This window comes from Elephas maximus, chromosome 9, assembly GCF_024166365.1.
Source record: "Elephas maximus indicus isolate mEleMax1 chromosome 9, mEleMax1 primary haplotype, whole genome shotgun sequence".
Classification (NCBI taxonomy): domain Eukaryota; kingdom Metazoa; phylum Chordata; class Mammalia; order Proboscidea; family Elephantidae; genus Elephas; species Elephas maximus.
In genome coordinates, this window is record NC_064827.1 from 117557096 (window position 1) to 117572455 (window position 15360).

Sequence of the window (15360 nt, forward strand, 5' to 3'; positions counted from 1 at the left end):
CCTGCACATGTTGATGTTGGGGTGGGTGCCTGTGCGGGCCTCTCCTTGGACAGAGTGGTCGCAGTGCCACCTGCTGGCCATACCTGGTACGGCAATACAAGTCATGGGCGGTGATGGTGCAGCCCAAGGACTAAATTCCACTGTCTCAGGCGTTACATAACTCCACTGTCAAAGAGCACAGGTGGGTGAGCAAAAGGGCCTGTCCTTCAGCTGTCCAAGTCATTATAAGCAGGTCTTTTAGTGAAGAAAGACAGATAGACGCAAGATGGAACTTCTGGGGGCGGGTACAGGACTGCCACATGGGTTCCTCTGAGCCCTGACTGCTGAGGGTCTGGAGGGCAGGGGTGCACGGCTTCGACCCTTCACACCCCGCCCTCCCCCTGCCGGTGTTCCTGCGGTCCACACTCCGGCCACGCGAGTCCTGTTTACCCTCACCTGCGCAGACCTGGTGCCTTTCCCCCATCTTTCTCTCACAGACTCAGGTTTTCCCGTGTCCCCTGTTCCTTTCCACGCCTTCTTAAAAACCAACCGACCAACCTCGGCTCCAGATTCTCCTCCAGCTACTGCTGGTTCCTCTCACCTGTCACAACACCCAGGTGTGTCCCGCAGCTCCCTGCACCTCTCCATCTCCCACCCCCTTGAACAAAACTCCACACTGGTTTTCTGCTTTGCCCACCACACCCCCGAAGTACGTCCGTTTTACCAAATGTCCCCTTGTGGTTTCACTCCACCTCCCTGCCGGTTACCCGCTGCCATCGCCCTGCCTTCTCTTCCTGTCTTCTCTTGGCCTTTCGCTTGTAGACCCCAGAGTGTTCGAAAGACCCCAGCTCTGCCCTGGGCCTCTTCTAGATCTCTTCCAGGCCCGAGGCTTCGAATGCCTTTTCCTGCGCTTGCAAAATCCGCAGTGTGTAGTCGGCCCTTAGGAAAGGGCTGGCGTTTCAGAAATTGGAATCATCTTGGCACGGAAGGCATGTCTTAAGCCTGGTCTTCCTCATGCTTGTTCCCGTTTCCGATGTTTGTAAGTGAAGCCCTGAGATCTGGGACCGTCCGTGCCTGATGCAAACGGAGCCCCGCCCGTGGGCCCTAACGCGGCGCTCTGGCCTGTCTCCGCAGCGGCGTTCACCATGATCGGCACCTCCACGCACCTGTCGGACCAGTGCTCCCAGTTCGCCATCCCGTCCTTCTGCCACTTTGTGTTCCCGCTGTGCGACGAGCGGTCCCGGGCGCCCAAGCCCCGCGAGCTGTGCCGCGACGAGTGCGAGGTGCTGGAGAGCGACCTGTGCCGCCAGGAGTACACGATCGCGCGCTCCAACCCGCTCATCCTCATGCAGCTGCAGCTACCCAAGTGCGAGGCGCTGCCGCCGCCCGAGAGCCCGGACGCTGCCACCTGCATGCGCATCGGCATCCCGGCGGAGAGGCTGGGCCGCTGTGAGTGCCGGCCGCGCGGGGACCAGGTTTCCCGGCCCCCAGGCCGAGGGCAGCAGGGAGCTGGGCGGTGCGCGAAGTGCCCTTTGTGCTTTGCTTGTTAGAGCCCATTTAAGCAGGACACAGTTACTGCGGAAGTGCCGCAGCCTAGGTTTCTTTATCCTAATAGTGTTAGTGGCTGACATCTTGGAAGTAGGTTGCCAGGCCTTTTTACCAAGGTGCCCACTCTAACCTCCAGCCTTTCAGTTAGGAACAGGGTGCTTCTACCGTTTGCACGCCCAGGGACTCCCCCTATTCTGATCCAGAAAAACAAACCCACTATCGTGGAGTTGATTCCCACACTTGAAGCGACCCTGTAGGACAGAGGAGAACTGCCCCATAGGGTTTCCAAGGCCTTACTGAAGCAGACTGCCACCCAGGGGCTGGTGGGTTCTAACCGACCTTTTGGTTAGCTGCGAGTGCTTAACCACTGGGCCACCAGGGCTCTTTCCTATTCTAGTAACCCCCTATTCTAATAGTGCGGTCACTGGGGTTAAGAGCCATAGGGTTGGGGATCATTCATCCCTGGGGTCACACCCCAGCTTGGCCCCCTGCTTGTTTTTGTGGTTCTAGTGGGTCGCCTCCTTGAACCTCAAATTTCATTTCCGTCCTATTACGTGGGAAGTCCTGGCGGCCTAGTGGTTAAGAGTCCAGCTGCTAACCTGAGGATAACAGTACTAACGTTGTCGAGTTGAAACGAAGATTGACTAAGTTACTGTTTTGTAACTTGGGGGTGGTCCAGTGATAGAATTCTCACCATCCGTGTGGGAGACTTGGGTTTGATTCCCGGCCAATGCACCTCATGTACACTCACCACTCATCTGTCAGTAGAGACTGATGAGTTGCTGTGGTGCTGAACAGGTTTCAGTGGACTAAGACTAGGAAGAAAGGCCTGGTGACCTACTTCTGAAAATCAACAAGTGAGAAGCCTGTGGGTCACAGGGTTGATGCCGTTGTGCGTGCAGTCACCGTGAGTGGGGGCGGCTTGACAGTAGTTAGTAAAGACAGCAATATTTAGAAAGTTGTTACAATAGTGCCCAGTCCGCAGGACGCACTGTGTCAGCCTTTGTCTAGCAAATGCAGCTCCCCAGTATCTGACTCAGAGAAAGTTCTAGGTCTCCACCATAGAAGCACATTTCTGCCGCTCACCTGTGGCCGAGGGCTATCTGTGACTGTGGGAAGGACAGGCCTGAGAGAGCAGGGCCGGGGCAGGAGTTCGCTCTCCTGTTGGCAGCGTTTTGTTCTGTTTCTAGGAGGGCCAGCATGAGGTTGGGGTTGATATCACTCATGCTGGGGTGGGGGGGGGCATGGAATGTGGGTGCCTGGGGAATCCCAAAAGTGGCTCCAAAGCCTTGGAATAACTTCTGATGGATTTTTTTCCCCTATACGTCCCTGATGCATCCTCTTTTTGATTTTTGGATTTGGGCCTTTATTAAGTCATGGCTCTTAACGTGGCCTTTCCTGGAAGTTATGTACAATTCTGTGACCTTTGAGAAACTTCAATTTGGGTACATGTTAAAGTGGCATTGTTGTTTCTGAAATAGTAGATGAAGGCTGGGATCTGTGTCCCCAGAGGACATCTGTCCCCCCTTGGCTTTTGGGCCTCCTAACACTTCTCCCCCTTGCAGACCACCAGTGCTACAACGGCTCGGGCACAGATTACAGAGGGACTGCCAGCACCACCAAGTCGGGGCACCAGTGCCAGGCGTGGGCCCTGCAGCACCCCCACAGCCACCACTTGTCCAGCACCGACTTCCCGGAGCTCGGAGGGGGCCACGCCTACTGCCGGAACCCGGGCGGGCAGATGGAAGGCCCCTGGTGCTTCACCCAGAATAAAAACGTACGCAGGGAACTGTGTGACGTGCCCTCGTGTAGTATGTATTCTCTTTTTCCTTTCTTTTTTTGAAGTGTTGACTGTTGGGTGCACCCTGGTGGAGTGGGGACAGTAATACCCATTTTATCTCCATGATGATTAGATGTTTTATGTAAATCTGTGGCCCGAGTATAAAAGTATTATCTGGTCATTAGGGCATTTTAAGATATGAAAGAGTCTGAAGAATAATGTACAGATCACCCATCCAGTGTGACCACTGATCCATTTGGGGGCACTCTTGTAACCTTTTTCCTGTGTATGACTTCGGGATACCTAGTTTGGTATCTCGTTTTTTTCATTAATGTTATAGAATACAGATTTCCCAGTATTAGTAAAAATGCTTCTCATTACAACCAGCTCCTTAGCTCTGCATCTGTTACCAAAAAAAAAGTTGCTGTCTTGTCACCTCTGGCTTCTGGCGACCCCATGTGTGTCAGGGTAGACCTGTGCTCCACGGGGTTTCCAGTGCCTGATTTTTCAGAACCAGATCACCAGATCTTTCTTCTGCAGCGCCTCTGGGTGGTCTCAAACCACCACCAGCCTTTCTTTTAGTAGCTGAGTGCTTTAACCATTTCTACCACCCGGAAACTAAAAAAACAAAACAAAATCCATTGCCATCGAGTCGATTCCAACTCATAGCGACCCTATAGGACAGAGTAGAACTGCCCCATAGAGTTTCCAAGGAGCGCCTCGTAGATCCCAATGGCCAACCTTTTGGTTAGCAGCTGAGCGCTTAACCACCGTGCCACCAGGGCTCCACCCAGGGACTAGTTGGGTACAGAACACCTGCTGCTCCCTGCACACCCCTCAAGCAAGCTTTTGAGCTTCCCACATCTTCTCAGTTTTAACACATGAACTCGGTAGAGTTGAGAGAAAATAGAATTCAAGTCACTTAACAGTGTTCCCTACAAGTTTCTCTGTTTCTGTTATCAGTAGGAGAAGAGCATGAGGTTAATGATTGAATCCTTTTTAAAATCATTACTATCTCTTTATTTCACTCATTTATGTTTCACTGGCTCCAGGCAGTCTGGATAGTTGAGGCTTGGCTTCTGTGTCTTACATTTTGGAACCTGGAGGCAGTGGCTTTGTGGGAAATTTCCGTGAGACAAGTGGTAAAGAGAAGTGAGTCGGTGAAGCACGTTGAGGCTCACCGATCACCAGGGAAACTCATCCCAGCGGTGTTACTCATATGGCCATCGACTGCCTTCACCCTCCTGTCGTTGAGAATACCAGCTGGTGTCAGTTACCTTCCTGAAGCATAATTTGGCAGTTCCAAATTTGGCAGCCCCTTTCACTCAGCCATTCACATGCCACTTTTCAAGAATGTTTATTTATTGCACTTTTTTTTGTGCAATTTACTGGGTAAATTTTAAGAATAAAATTATCTGTCAATAGTTCCATAATAGCTTGTCCACTCTATGAAATGCTGCAGCTGTTTAAAACGATGAGACTTGCAAGGGAGGCTTCCCACGGTGTCCTTTAAGCAACAAAATCAAGTTGTAGGGTGAGAGTTGTGTTAGGTCGGTTTTTTGGTTAAAAAAAAAAAAGTGAAAGTCATGCATGCCTGTGTGTGAATACACACTAAAGACCAAACCCAATCCATTGCTGCTGGTCGATTCCTACTCATAGGAACCCTATAGGACAGAGTAGAACTGCCCCATAGGGTTTCCATGGAGTGGCTGGTGAATTCGAACTTGCAGCCTTTTGGTTAGCAGCTGAGCTCTTAACCACTGCGCCACCAGGGCTCCTGAGTACACACAGGCACCTGTAACTTGTGGATGACATTTTGGGAAGACACACTCCAAACTCTTAGCAGTGGTTTCCCATGACCTTCAGAGATGTTCAAATATAAGATGTGTTTACAATGAGCAGGCATCACTTTTATAATTAAAAGTAACACATAAAGAATGAATATTATGTCCTTTTGCAATTCTAGGAATCTTACATTGCAGAAATATTTGCAGCTATATGGAAGAAATGCAGAGTATTCATTGCAGAACTATTTGTCATAGCTAATATGAGACAGATTGTGTATCGACAGGTGGCTGGATAGGAGAGTTGACGCACATCCATACAATGAAATATCACGCAGCTATGATAAAGGTTTCACAGCTCTATAAGGTCTGACGTGAGACATTGTCTTAGGTATTATTATTAAGCCGTGAGACCAGGAGAGAAATATACAGATGCTGTGATTCTATTAAAAATCAATTCCATTTAAAATTCTGTTTAAAAAACCGTATGAAACTAATAATTCTGGTATCCCAAAGTAGTTGAATATTGCTTATTTTATGTAGTTCAACCTAAAATATACAGAGAAAGTTAGGTGAACACCAACTTGTTAACGATAGCCTTTGGCAAAAATGCTTATTAAGAATATTCACTTTCTAAAGCCCATATTTCTGGGATATTACAGTTTTTTTAAGCAGTTTAAATTTTAGAAAAATAAATAAATGACCATCCATGGGATCCCACAGCACTCAGGTCTCTGATCTTGGCATGAGGGACTGGGACTCTCCCCCCAGCAATAATGAAGAGTGAGCTGGAGTCTCTACTGCCTCTCCTTACATGAACCTGCTTGGAGGGGCCAGGAGAGCTTCGTTTGTCATTTTATTGTGTTTTGGGGGACACAGAGGAACAAGACTCAGTTTGGAATAGAGTGGTTTTTTCACTAAGGTGGCAGTGGAGTGTTCACCTCAGGCCTGATTTAACCCGTTCAGATGTCACCTTGACAACAATCACTGACGTGCCTCCAGATGAAGAGCTCATTGTTCACTAGCCATAGGTGTGTCTCTACCTGGTGTCATTATTCAGGTTGAAGAGGAGTCTGCTCACAGAGACCCCTGTGGTTCCCTACGGAGTGGGAACGTGGTCCTTTAGGTAACCTGTCTTTTACCACCTACAGTCCTTAAATCACACCATCTGCTCTTAAAATGGAGTTCCTTTGATGTGTTTGCCTGCTCCAGGTAGTCAGGCACCAGACGGAGGCCCACCCTCCACCCTGTCCAGCGCAGAACCCTGAATGCCCTGGCTTTGGCATGCCAGGATGGCCACATGGTACCTGGGTCCTTCACGTGACAGAGAATGTGACTTTGCATATCCTGTAGAGGGAGACAAAATGCCACTTCAAGTGTTGCTTTTCACTGTGGCAGATGAAGAGGCCTGGAAGCCTTACCCTGACTGCACATCCTCACACTGTTCTTTAAGAACCCCTGTGCCCGTGTGGAGTATGGGGTAATCCGTGGCACTGCAGACTGACAGGCTCTCGTATATCAAGTGTGCTTTTAATTATTATCATAAAAGGATATGCCATGGTTATGCACAAATTTGAAAAACACTAAAATGTTCTCTGACGAAAAGGACCACTGGTATTCCTAGTACTGAGTCTCATTCACTGAGGGCAAGGGTATCAATGTGTTTCATCAGCATGTTGGTGGCTAAGGAGAGTTCAGTCAAAGTTCAGTAGGACAGAGCACCTATTTCCAGTGGTGTTCCTGCGCTAGGAGAGAGAGAAAAGCAAGTGTGGTTATTGTTAATATTTAATACTGATAACCTTTAGAGTTCAGTTGTTTTTTATACCATATATGCCAGTTTTTTTCCATAGTGGGCAGTTTTGGGTTGTGTTTCAAAGATGTACAGCGATATGTTCATTTTTAGGTGCATTGGGTGTTTTTTTTTTTAGGTTCAGCATGCAGTTTTGCCCACTTGCATTTAAATATTTTAGTTGGAGGTGGGGGGTGGGGTGGTGGAGGCCTTTGAGCGTTGAAGGGGACTTTTCTGGAAAATCATGAAACCCTTCTTGTTCACAGGTCCCCGAGACAGCAGCAAAATGGGAATCCTCTACATACTGGTTCCAAGCATCGCAATACCCTTGGTGATTGCCTGCCTCTTCTTCTTGGTCTGCATGTGCCGGAATAAGCAGAAGGCTTCAGCATCCACGCCACAGCGAAGGCAGCTGATGGCATCACCCAGCCAAGACATGGAAATGCCTCTCATTAACCAGCACAAACAGGTCTCTGTGCTTATGTGTTTCAAAGAGGCAGTTCTTTCATGTTTAACCTCTCTCTGGTGACTGGTTACCTGTGTGCTCCCTGATAACCAAAAGACCAGTTGCTCTTGAGTGGATTCCAACTCATGGTGACCCCATGTACTTCAGAGTATAACTGTGCTCCGTAGGTTTTTTTTTTTTTTTTTTTTTAACAATTTATTTGTTGTTGTTGAGAATATACACAGCAAGACATACACCAAGTCAACAGTTTCTACATGTACAGTTCAGTGACATTGATTACATTCTGCAAGTTGTGCAGCCATTCTCACCCTCTTTTTCTGAGTTGTTCCTCCCCCATCTACATAAACTCACTGCCCACTAAGGTTCCAACCTCATCTTCCAAGTTGCTGTTATCTATATGATCCTATATAGATAGACCTTAAAAGAGCATAATGCTATTTGGTTTTGAGAAGACTTCAGGAGATATTTTTTGGCTGAAGATATAAAGATTATCTCAGGGCAGTTGTTTCAGGGATTCATTCAGCCTCCGTGGCTCCAGAAAATCTGGGTTCCATCTGTAGAGTTTTCATGGCTGTGACCTTTCAGAAGCAGATCACCAGGCCTTTCTTCCCAGGCCCCTCTGGTAGATTCAAACCACCAACCTTTCCGTTAGTAGCTGAGTGCTTACCTCTTTGTGCCACTCACGGACTCCTTGATAGATGACACAGATTTCTTTTTAAACTGTCATTCCCTTTGCCAGTTATTTCTCTAAAATTCAACAGGATATTTGTGCCCTTTGAAAACAAGTGGCAGGAGTGTTGGGAATTCACAGAGCCCTGGGCTTCTCTCTCTAACTGGATTGGTGCTGCCAGGGTGAGCCCAGGTTAGCTGTGTTGACCGTTCAGACGCCTCAGCATTCCCCAGAAGACGACAGAAAAAGACGTAGGCTCAAGTTGCCCCCACAATCTCTGGTTCAATGTGGCCTTTTTCAGGGCACTGGGAGCCAGTTTCTGGTGTTTTGGGGTGGAGTGGTTTTGCTTTGTTTTGTTTTTTAGGGAAGGATAGAATAATAGTTTTATTTTCTAAATTTTATTTATTTTGTTGTTGAGAATATACACAGCAAAACCTAACACCAGCTCAACAGTTTCTGCCTGAACCATTTAGTGACACTGATTACATTCTTTGAGTTGTGCAGCCATTCTCACCTTCCTTCTCTGAGTTGTTCTTCCCTCATTAACATAAACTCACTGCCCCCCAAGATTCTTATCTATCCTTTCAAGTTGCTGTTATCAATTCGATCTCTAGATAGTTCTTAAAACTGCATGATGCTTGAGGCAGGCTGTTTTTCCTAGTTAAGTTAAACTAATTGTTTGGTTTTAAGAAGACTTCAGGGGGTATTTTTGGTTTAAAGATCATCTTAAGACAGTCGTTTCAGACAGTCTGCAGTCTGGGCTTTCTGAAGTCTAGAATGATCAAGAATTGAAATTCTGTTCTGCTTATCCTCCCCTCCCCCCTTAATAAGGATTCTTCCATGGAATCTTGGGCCAAAATGTTCAGTAATGGTAGCTGGGTACCATCCAGTTCTTTGGTCTCATGGCAGAGGAAGCAGTTGCTCATGGAGGCAGTTAGCTGAACATTCCATGTCCTCTTCCTATTCCTGACCCCTCTACTTCCTCTCTTGCTCCGGGCGAATAGAGACCAATTTTCATGCCTTGGATGGGTGCTTGCAAGCTTTCAAGACCTCAGACACTACACAACGAACTAGGAGGTTGAACAGAAGTACTGAACACGATATTAGGCCGGTTAACTGGGATGTCCCGTGAAACCATGAACCTAAACCTCCGAACTAAGGAACCAAATTCCACAAGGCATTTGGTCGTACATAAGCAACCTCAGCGGATACTCTTCTTTTTTTCTGTCGTTGTTATAAATACACTTATCACTTAACTTTTGCCAATTCAAGTTCTTACAGGTGCACAACTTACTGACAGGGGTTACAGTAATCAGCAGTGCAGCCCTACGCTTCATCAATGTGATTTTTCCATCACTGTTAACCCTCCTTTTCCCCCTCCCTCCCATCCCCAATAACCACTAATAGACTTTGGCCTCTGTACTTTGCCTTTTCTTGTCTTTTTGTGTAAGTGAGGTCACACAGTATTTGTCCTTTTGTGATTGGCTTATTTTGCTCAGCATAATGTCGTCAAGCTCTGTCCTTACCGTAGCCTGTATCAAGACTTCATTTCTCCTGCAGGCTGAGTAGTATCCTATTGTATGTATGTACCACATTTTGTTTATCCATTCATCTGTTGATGGGCATTTAGGTAGTTCCCACCTTTTGGCTATTGTGAATAGTGCCTCAATGAACATTGGCATACAGGTGTCTGAGTCTCCGTTTTCAAGTCTTTTGGGTGTATACCTAGGAGTGGAATTGCTGGGTAATATGGTAGTTCTATTTTTAGTTTTTTGAGGACATGCCACACTGTTTTCCACAGTGGCTGTACCATTTTGCATTCCCACCAACAACAAATGAGGGTTCCAATTTCCCACATCCTCACTAACATTTGTTATTTTCTTTTTTTTTAATCGTAGTCATCCAGGTGGGAGTGAAATGGTATCTCATTGTGATTGAGATTTGCATGCCTCTGATGGCTAATGCCGCTAAGCATCTTTTCATGTGTTTGGTGGCCATTTGAACACTCTCTTTGGTGAAATGTCTGTTCAAGTCCTTTGGCCGTTTTATAAATGGGATATTTGTGTTTTTGTGTTGTCAAAGATTTATATATATTTTGGTTATTAAATTCTTGTCAGCTATGTGATTTCTAAAGGTTTTCTTCCAGGCGGTAGACTATCTACCAGGTCTTTCCTTTTTTTTGATAAGTCTTTTGATGAAGAAAAGTTTTTTATTTTTATAAAGTCCCATTTATTTATTTCACCTTTTGCTGTTTGTTATTATTTTGCTTCTGTTATTATATTAGATAATCCATTGTTGAAAGGTAGGCCTGACAGCATTGCCCCTGCTTGTTCTTCTAAGAATTTTATGGTTTTAGTTTGCACATTTAGGTCCTTAATCCATTTTGAATTGGTTTTTGTGTATGGTGTGACACATGTATCCTATTTCATTTTTCTGCATGTGGAAATCCAGTTTTCCCAGCACCATTCATTGAAGAGACTCTTCTTTCCCCACCGAATGGACTCAGCACCCTTGTCAATCATTTGACCATAGATGTGTGGGTTTATTTCTAGACTCTCAATTCTATGCCATTGGTCTATGTGTCTGTTGTTATATCAGTACCAAGCTGTATTGATTACTGTGTGTTTTAAAATCAGGAAGTTTGAGTCTTCCTAATTTGTTCTTCTCTTTCGATATTACTTTAGCAATTTGGGGCCTCTTGCCATTCCATATAAAGTTGAGAACTGATTTTTCTTTTTCTGTAAAGAAGGCTGTTGGAATTTTGACTGGAATTGCATTGAATCTATAGATTGCTTTGGGTAGAATTGACATCTTAATATTAAGTCTTCAAGTCCATGAACATGGAGCATCTTTCTATTTATTTAAGTCTTCTTTAATCTCTTTCAGCAATGTTAGATTTATTCCTGTGTATTTTATTCTCTTAGATGCTATGTAAATGGAATTGTTCCCCTAATTTCCCTTTCTCACTGGTGGTGTTTAAAAACCCAGATGATTTTTGTTTATTGACCTCATATCCTGCAACTTTGTTGAATTCCTCTATTAGCTCTAGAAGTTTTCTTGTGGACTCTTTTGGGATTTTCTCTATATAGGATCATATCATCCACAAATAGAGATAATTTTACTTCTTTTCCAATCTGTATACCTTTCCAATCTGTATTACTTTTTCTTGTCTTATTGCTCTGACTAGGACTTCTAACACAATATTGAATAAAAGCAGTGAGAGTGGGCATCCTTGTCTTGTTCTCAATTTCAAGGAGAAAGCTCTTAGTCTTTCTCCATTAAGTATAATGTTGGCCATTGGCTTTTTATATATGCCCTGAGTCATACTGAAGGATTTCCCTTCCATTCCAATCTTCTTTAGGGTTTTTAGAATAACAGTTTTCAAAAAGGTAGGAACACAGACCACCACTGAAGGGTGAGCCCCTTCTTAAGAGTTTTTATGATGACGAGAATACACTGAAATATAAAATAAGAAAACACGTCACAACCACGCCACCTTAAGTGAAAAGAAACATATAGTAATTGCAAGTTTTGCGGGGAGATCATTCCTATCCTGGCCTCAAGGAGCTTTTCAGGGTGTCAGGGAGAGAGTCAACCCATTCAGCTCTTTAGCCACAGGGTCATTGAATGTTTGCTGGTGTGGGACAGGCCTGGACAGTGAGGAGACTACAGAGCTCCCCCGGCCTCCACAGAGGCCAAGGAGCCTCCCAGGAGGACCCAGGCCAGACGCACAGAAGGGGTGGGATGTCCTAGAGGCCAGGAGGTGCAAGCTTCTGTGGGATTCAGTGTCACCTGTGTGACACTCTTGCCAAAAAGGCACCTAGTCGAGTCTCATCAAGAAGGAGCCATGAGGCAGGGACCATCTGTAAAACTGGCTGGGACTCTCTAAAGATGACTATATCCTGACAGAAAAGATGTTGGGGGAAGCGTACTGTGGGGTTCATAAAAAGACACTGCATCTCGCTGTGACAAGCAGAGGTGTTTGGAGCTCATTGTGGGTGATACGGGGTAACCGAAGGGGAGGCCCTAGGAGGAGGGGACAGAGCCAAGAGTGCAGGGTGACTTTGGGCCAGCTGGTGGTGAATCCTGGCTGTGGTGTGCGTGTGTGTTTGTGAATCTGTACACATAAGATGAATCAAAGAGCAGCGTATGGGGCAGGTGGAACCTGGGAGAAGCAGGACGATTAGGTCTCCTGCAGGGTCTATGCTGGGGGGCCACCTGGCTGTGCTGGCCATGTCAACCCCTGTGCTTGGCCCCTCTGAGCCCCCTCCCAACTGGTGTTGCAGTGACAGAAATGATTCATTGAGTTTTTCCTTCTCACCAGGCCAAGCTCAAAGAGATTAGCCTGTCCACAGTGCGGTTCATGGAGGAGCTGGGAGAAGACCGATTCGGGAAAGTCTACAAAGGCCACCTCTTTGGCTCCGCGCCGGGGGAGCAGACCCAGGCTGTCGCCATCAAAACGCTCAAGGACAAAGCGGAGGTGCCCCTCCGGGAGGAGTTCAAGCATGAGGCTATGATGCGGTCAAGGCTCCAGCACCCCAACATCGTCTGCCTGCTGGGAATAGTGACCAAAGACCAGCCCATCAGCATGGTCTTCAGCTACTGCACCCACGGTGACCTGCATGAGTTTCTGGTCATGCGCTCACCACACTCGGACGTGGGCAGCACTGACAATGACCGGACTGTCAAGTCTGCCCTGGAACCCCCTGACTTTGTTCACGTTGTTGCCCAGATTGCGGCAGGGATGGAGTACCTATCCAGCCACCACGTGGTACACAAGGACCTAGCCACCCGCAACGTCCTCGTGTTCGACAAGCTGAATGTGAAGATCTCAGACCTGGGCCTCTTCCGTGAAGTGTACTCAGCTGATTACTACAAGCTGGTGGGGAATTCGCTCCTGCCCATCCGCTGGATGTCCCCAGAGGCCATCATGTATGGCAAGTTTTCCATCGACTCGGACATATGGTCCTATGGTGTGGTTTTGTGGGAGATATTCAGCTACGGCCTGCAGCCATACTGTGGCTACTCCAACCAGGACGTGGTAGAGATGATCCGCAACCGCCAGGTGCTGCCCTGCCCAGACGACTGCCCTGCCTGGGTATACGCCCTGATGATCGAGTGCTGGAATGAGTTCCCCAGCCGTCGGCCGCGGTTCAAGGATATCCACAGTAGGCTCAGAGCCTGGGGGAACCTCTCCAACTACAACAGCTCGGCACAGACCTCGGGCACCAGCAACACCACACAGACGAGCTCCCTCAGCACCAGCCCTGTGAGCAATGTGAGCAACACGCGCTACGTGGGGCCCAAGCAGAAGGCCCAGCCCTTTCCACAGCCCCAGTTCATCCCCATGAAGGGCCAGATCAGACCCATGGTGCCCCCACCCCAGCTCTACATCCCCGTCAATGGGTACCAGCCGATGCCGGCCTACGGAGCCTACCTGCCCAACTTCTATCCCGTTCAGATCCCAATGCAAATGGCCCCTCAGCAGGTGCCCCCCCAGATGGTCCCCAAACCAGGCTCCCATCACAGCGGCAGTGGCTCGACCAGCACAGGCTATGTCACCACGGCACCTTCCAACACATCGGTGGCCGACAGGGCGGCCCTGCTCTCTGAGAGCGCCGAGGATACTCAGAACGTTCCAGAAGATGTGGTCCAGAATCCTGTGCCAGAAGCGGAGGAGGTGGAGGAAGGCTCTGTGCCAGAGACAGAGCTGCTGGGAGACAATGACACCCTGCAGATGGAGGAGGCTGAGGTGCAGCTGGAAGCCTGAGGGGTCCCAGGATCCCCAGCTGGGAGAAAAGCCCACTTGGGATACCCCAGGGACCCGTGATCAGCCCCTTTGTCAGAAATATCACCTCCAGGAGAAGGCACAAAATGCAGCTGTCATGTGAGCGTGAGTCCTGGTGGGCCTTTCTGTAGACTTGATGGTGCCATGTATTGCTTTGCTCTTGTCATTTACGTGCGAGAGGCTGCTCTAATGCAAGGTGCTGCTGCCTGCTGCCTGTTTGGTTGGTGGATATTTTAACCAGTCGTGCCTAAGCCAGAGGGGGCGGACAATCCAGCAGCATGACACATTTTTTAAGCCACCTGTGTTGATCCCAATGGTAGCTCAGCAATGAGCACTTGCGTACGCTTTGAAAGAAAATAAGGTCGTGTCTTCACTCCATATTGTATATGGATGTTGCAGAACTCGCCTGCAAAAGGCAACAAAATGACACCTGCCATTGTGAGATTTTCAGCACTGGCATTTTGGTTTATTTGAGGATGCAGGAAGCTCGGTTTCTCTCTGCTGCCCCGCTGCCACTCATGTTTTCCATTTGCCAGCCAAAGATTGGCCAGAACAGGGTGCTGCCATTCTGCCACGTGCTGGGGACCAATGAGAAAAGGGCTTCTGAAGTGGAAGTTTCCTGTGTGTGTGTGTTTTTTTTAAGTGCCTTTGAGAAAACTGACACAATTTTGTATTTTTGTGAAATGATTTTAATTATACTTCACGTGCATTTTTCCCACTTTTCTGGAATTCAAGAGAAGGTGTTTCTTGAATTTGGGATGTTAAAAAGAAGCAATATTGTACAGAACACAGTATTGTTATTTTTTTTTTAAGACTCATGTACAGACCTTAAATGTAATTTATATGTTTGTTTGTTTTTTGTATGCCATTTTCACTGAAGTATTTTGGTCTTAAACTAATGACTTGGTAATTTAACTCTTTATGCTGTCACTTCGGGAGGCCATCTGATTGTATTTTGGTTTGCTTTTTTTGTACCGTGTGTAGATGAGGTCCATGCATTTCAGAACTGTTGCTAGAGAAAGGCCCACAGGTACACCGTCTGTAGCCAGCACATGTATAGATCTCAGTTGTAAATCCCACACCTGCTGTATCTAATAAAGCGAAACAGAACGTTTGGTTGGGTCTCCTGTGGATTGTACAGGACTGTGAGCAAGCAGAAGAGGTTTGCTGAGTGAAGTGGGTGGCGGAGTGATGTGCTGTTTTTGCCATGCCCTCTCGGAGGCTGGGGAGCTTTCTCCAGGACCAGCAACTCCATTTCAATTTGAATTGCATTGGCAGATAAGTCATGGAAATAAGTTGTACTGCTTTTCTCTTGTTATGAGTGTATGTTAATTGCAAATGATGTGAAGATGGTCTTTGGTTTTAAGCCTGTGTCCCTCCTAAGGCCTCAAAAACCCTGATGTTTGTAGACCTGAAACTTGGCACTTCTCAGGCCCTGAAGTGAGGCTGGGCTGGGTGGAGGTGGACCTTGTTCATGGTTCTCCTGGGCCTGCCTGCTCCCTCACCCCATCTGCAGTGCAGCAGGCTGGGCCAGGCTACACCCGAGCCACGCTACA

At 47.3% G+C, this 15360-nt stretch overlaps 1 protein-coding gene across 2 annotated transcripts in view; it reads left to right on the forward strand.

Annotated features, from left to right (window-relative positions):
- The window catches only part of ROR2 (receptor tyrosine kinase like orphan receptor 2), a 350770-nt gene extending 336175 nt beyond the window's left edge, over positions 1-14595 (forward strand). For both annotated transcript variants that reach the window (XM_049897028.1, XM_049897029.1), the window contains 4 exons: positions 1114-1428; positions 3093-3338; positions 7147-7349; positions 12341-14595. In XM_049897028.1, coding sequence (XP_049752985.1) covers positions 1114-1428; positions 3093-3338; positions 7147-7349; positions 12341-13786 — 2210 coding nt within the window. In that variant the 3' untranslated portion in view covers positions 13787-14595. The remainder of the gene's footprint in view (positions 1-1113; positions 1429-3092; positions 3339-7146; positions 7350-12340) is intronic.
- The last annotated feature ends 765 nt before the right edge of the window (positions 14596-15360 follow it).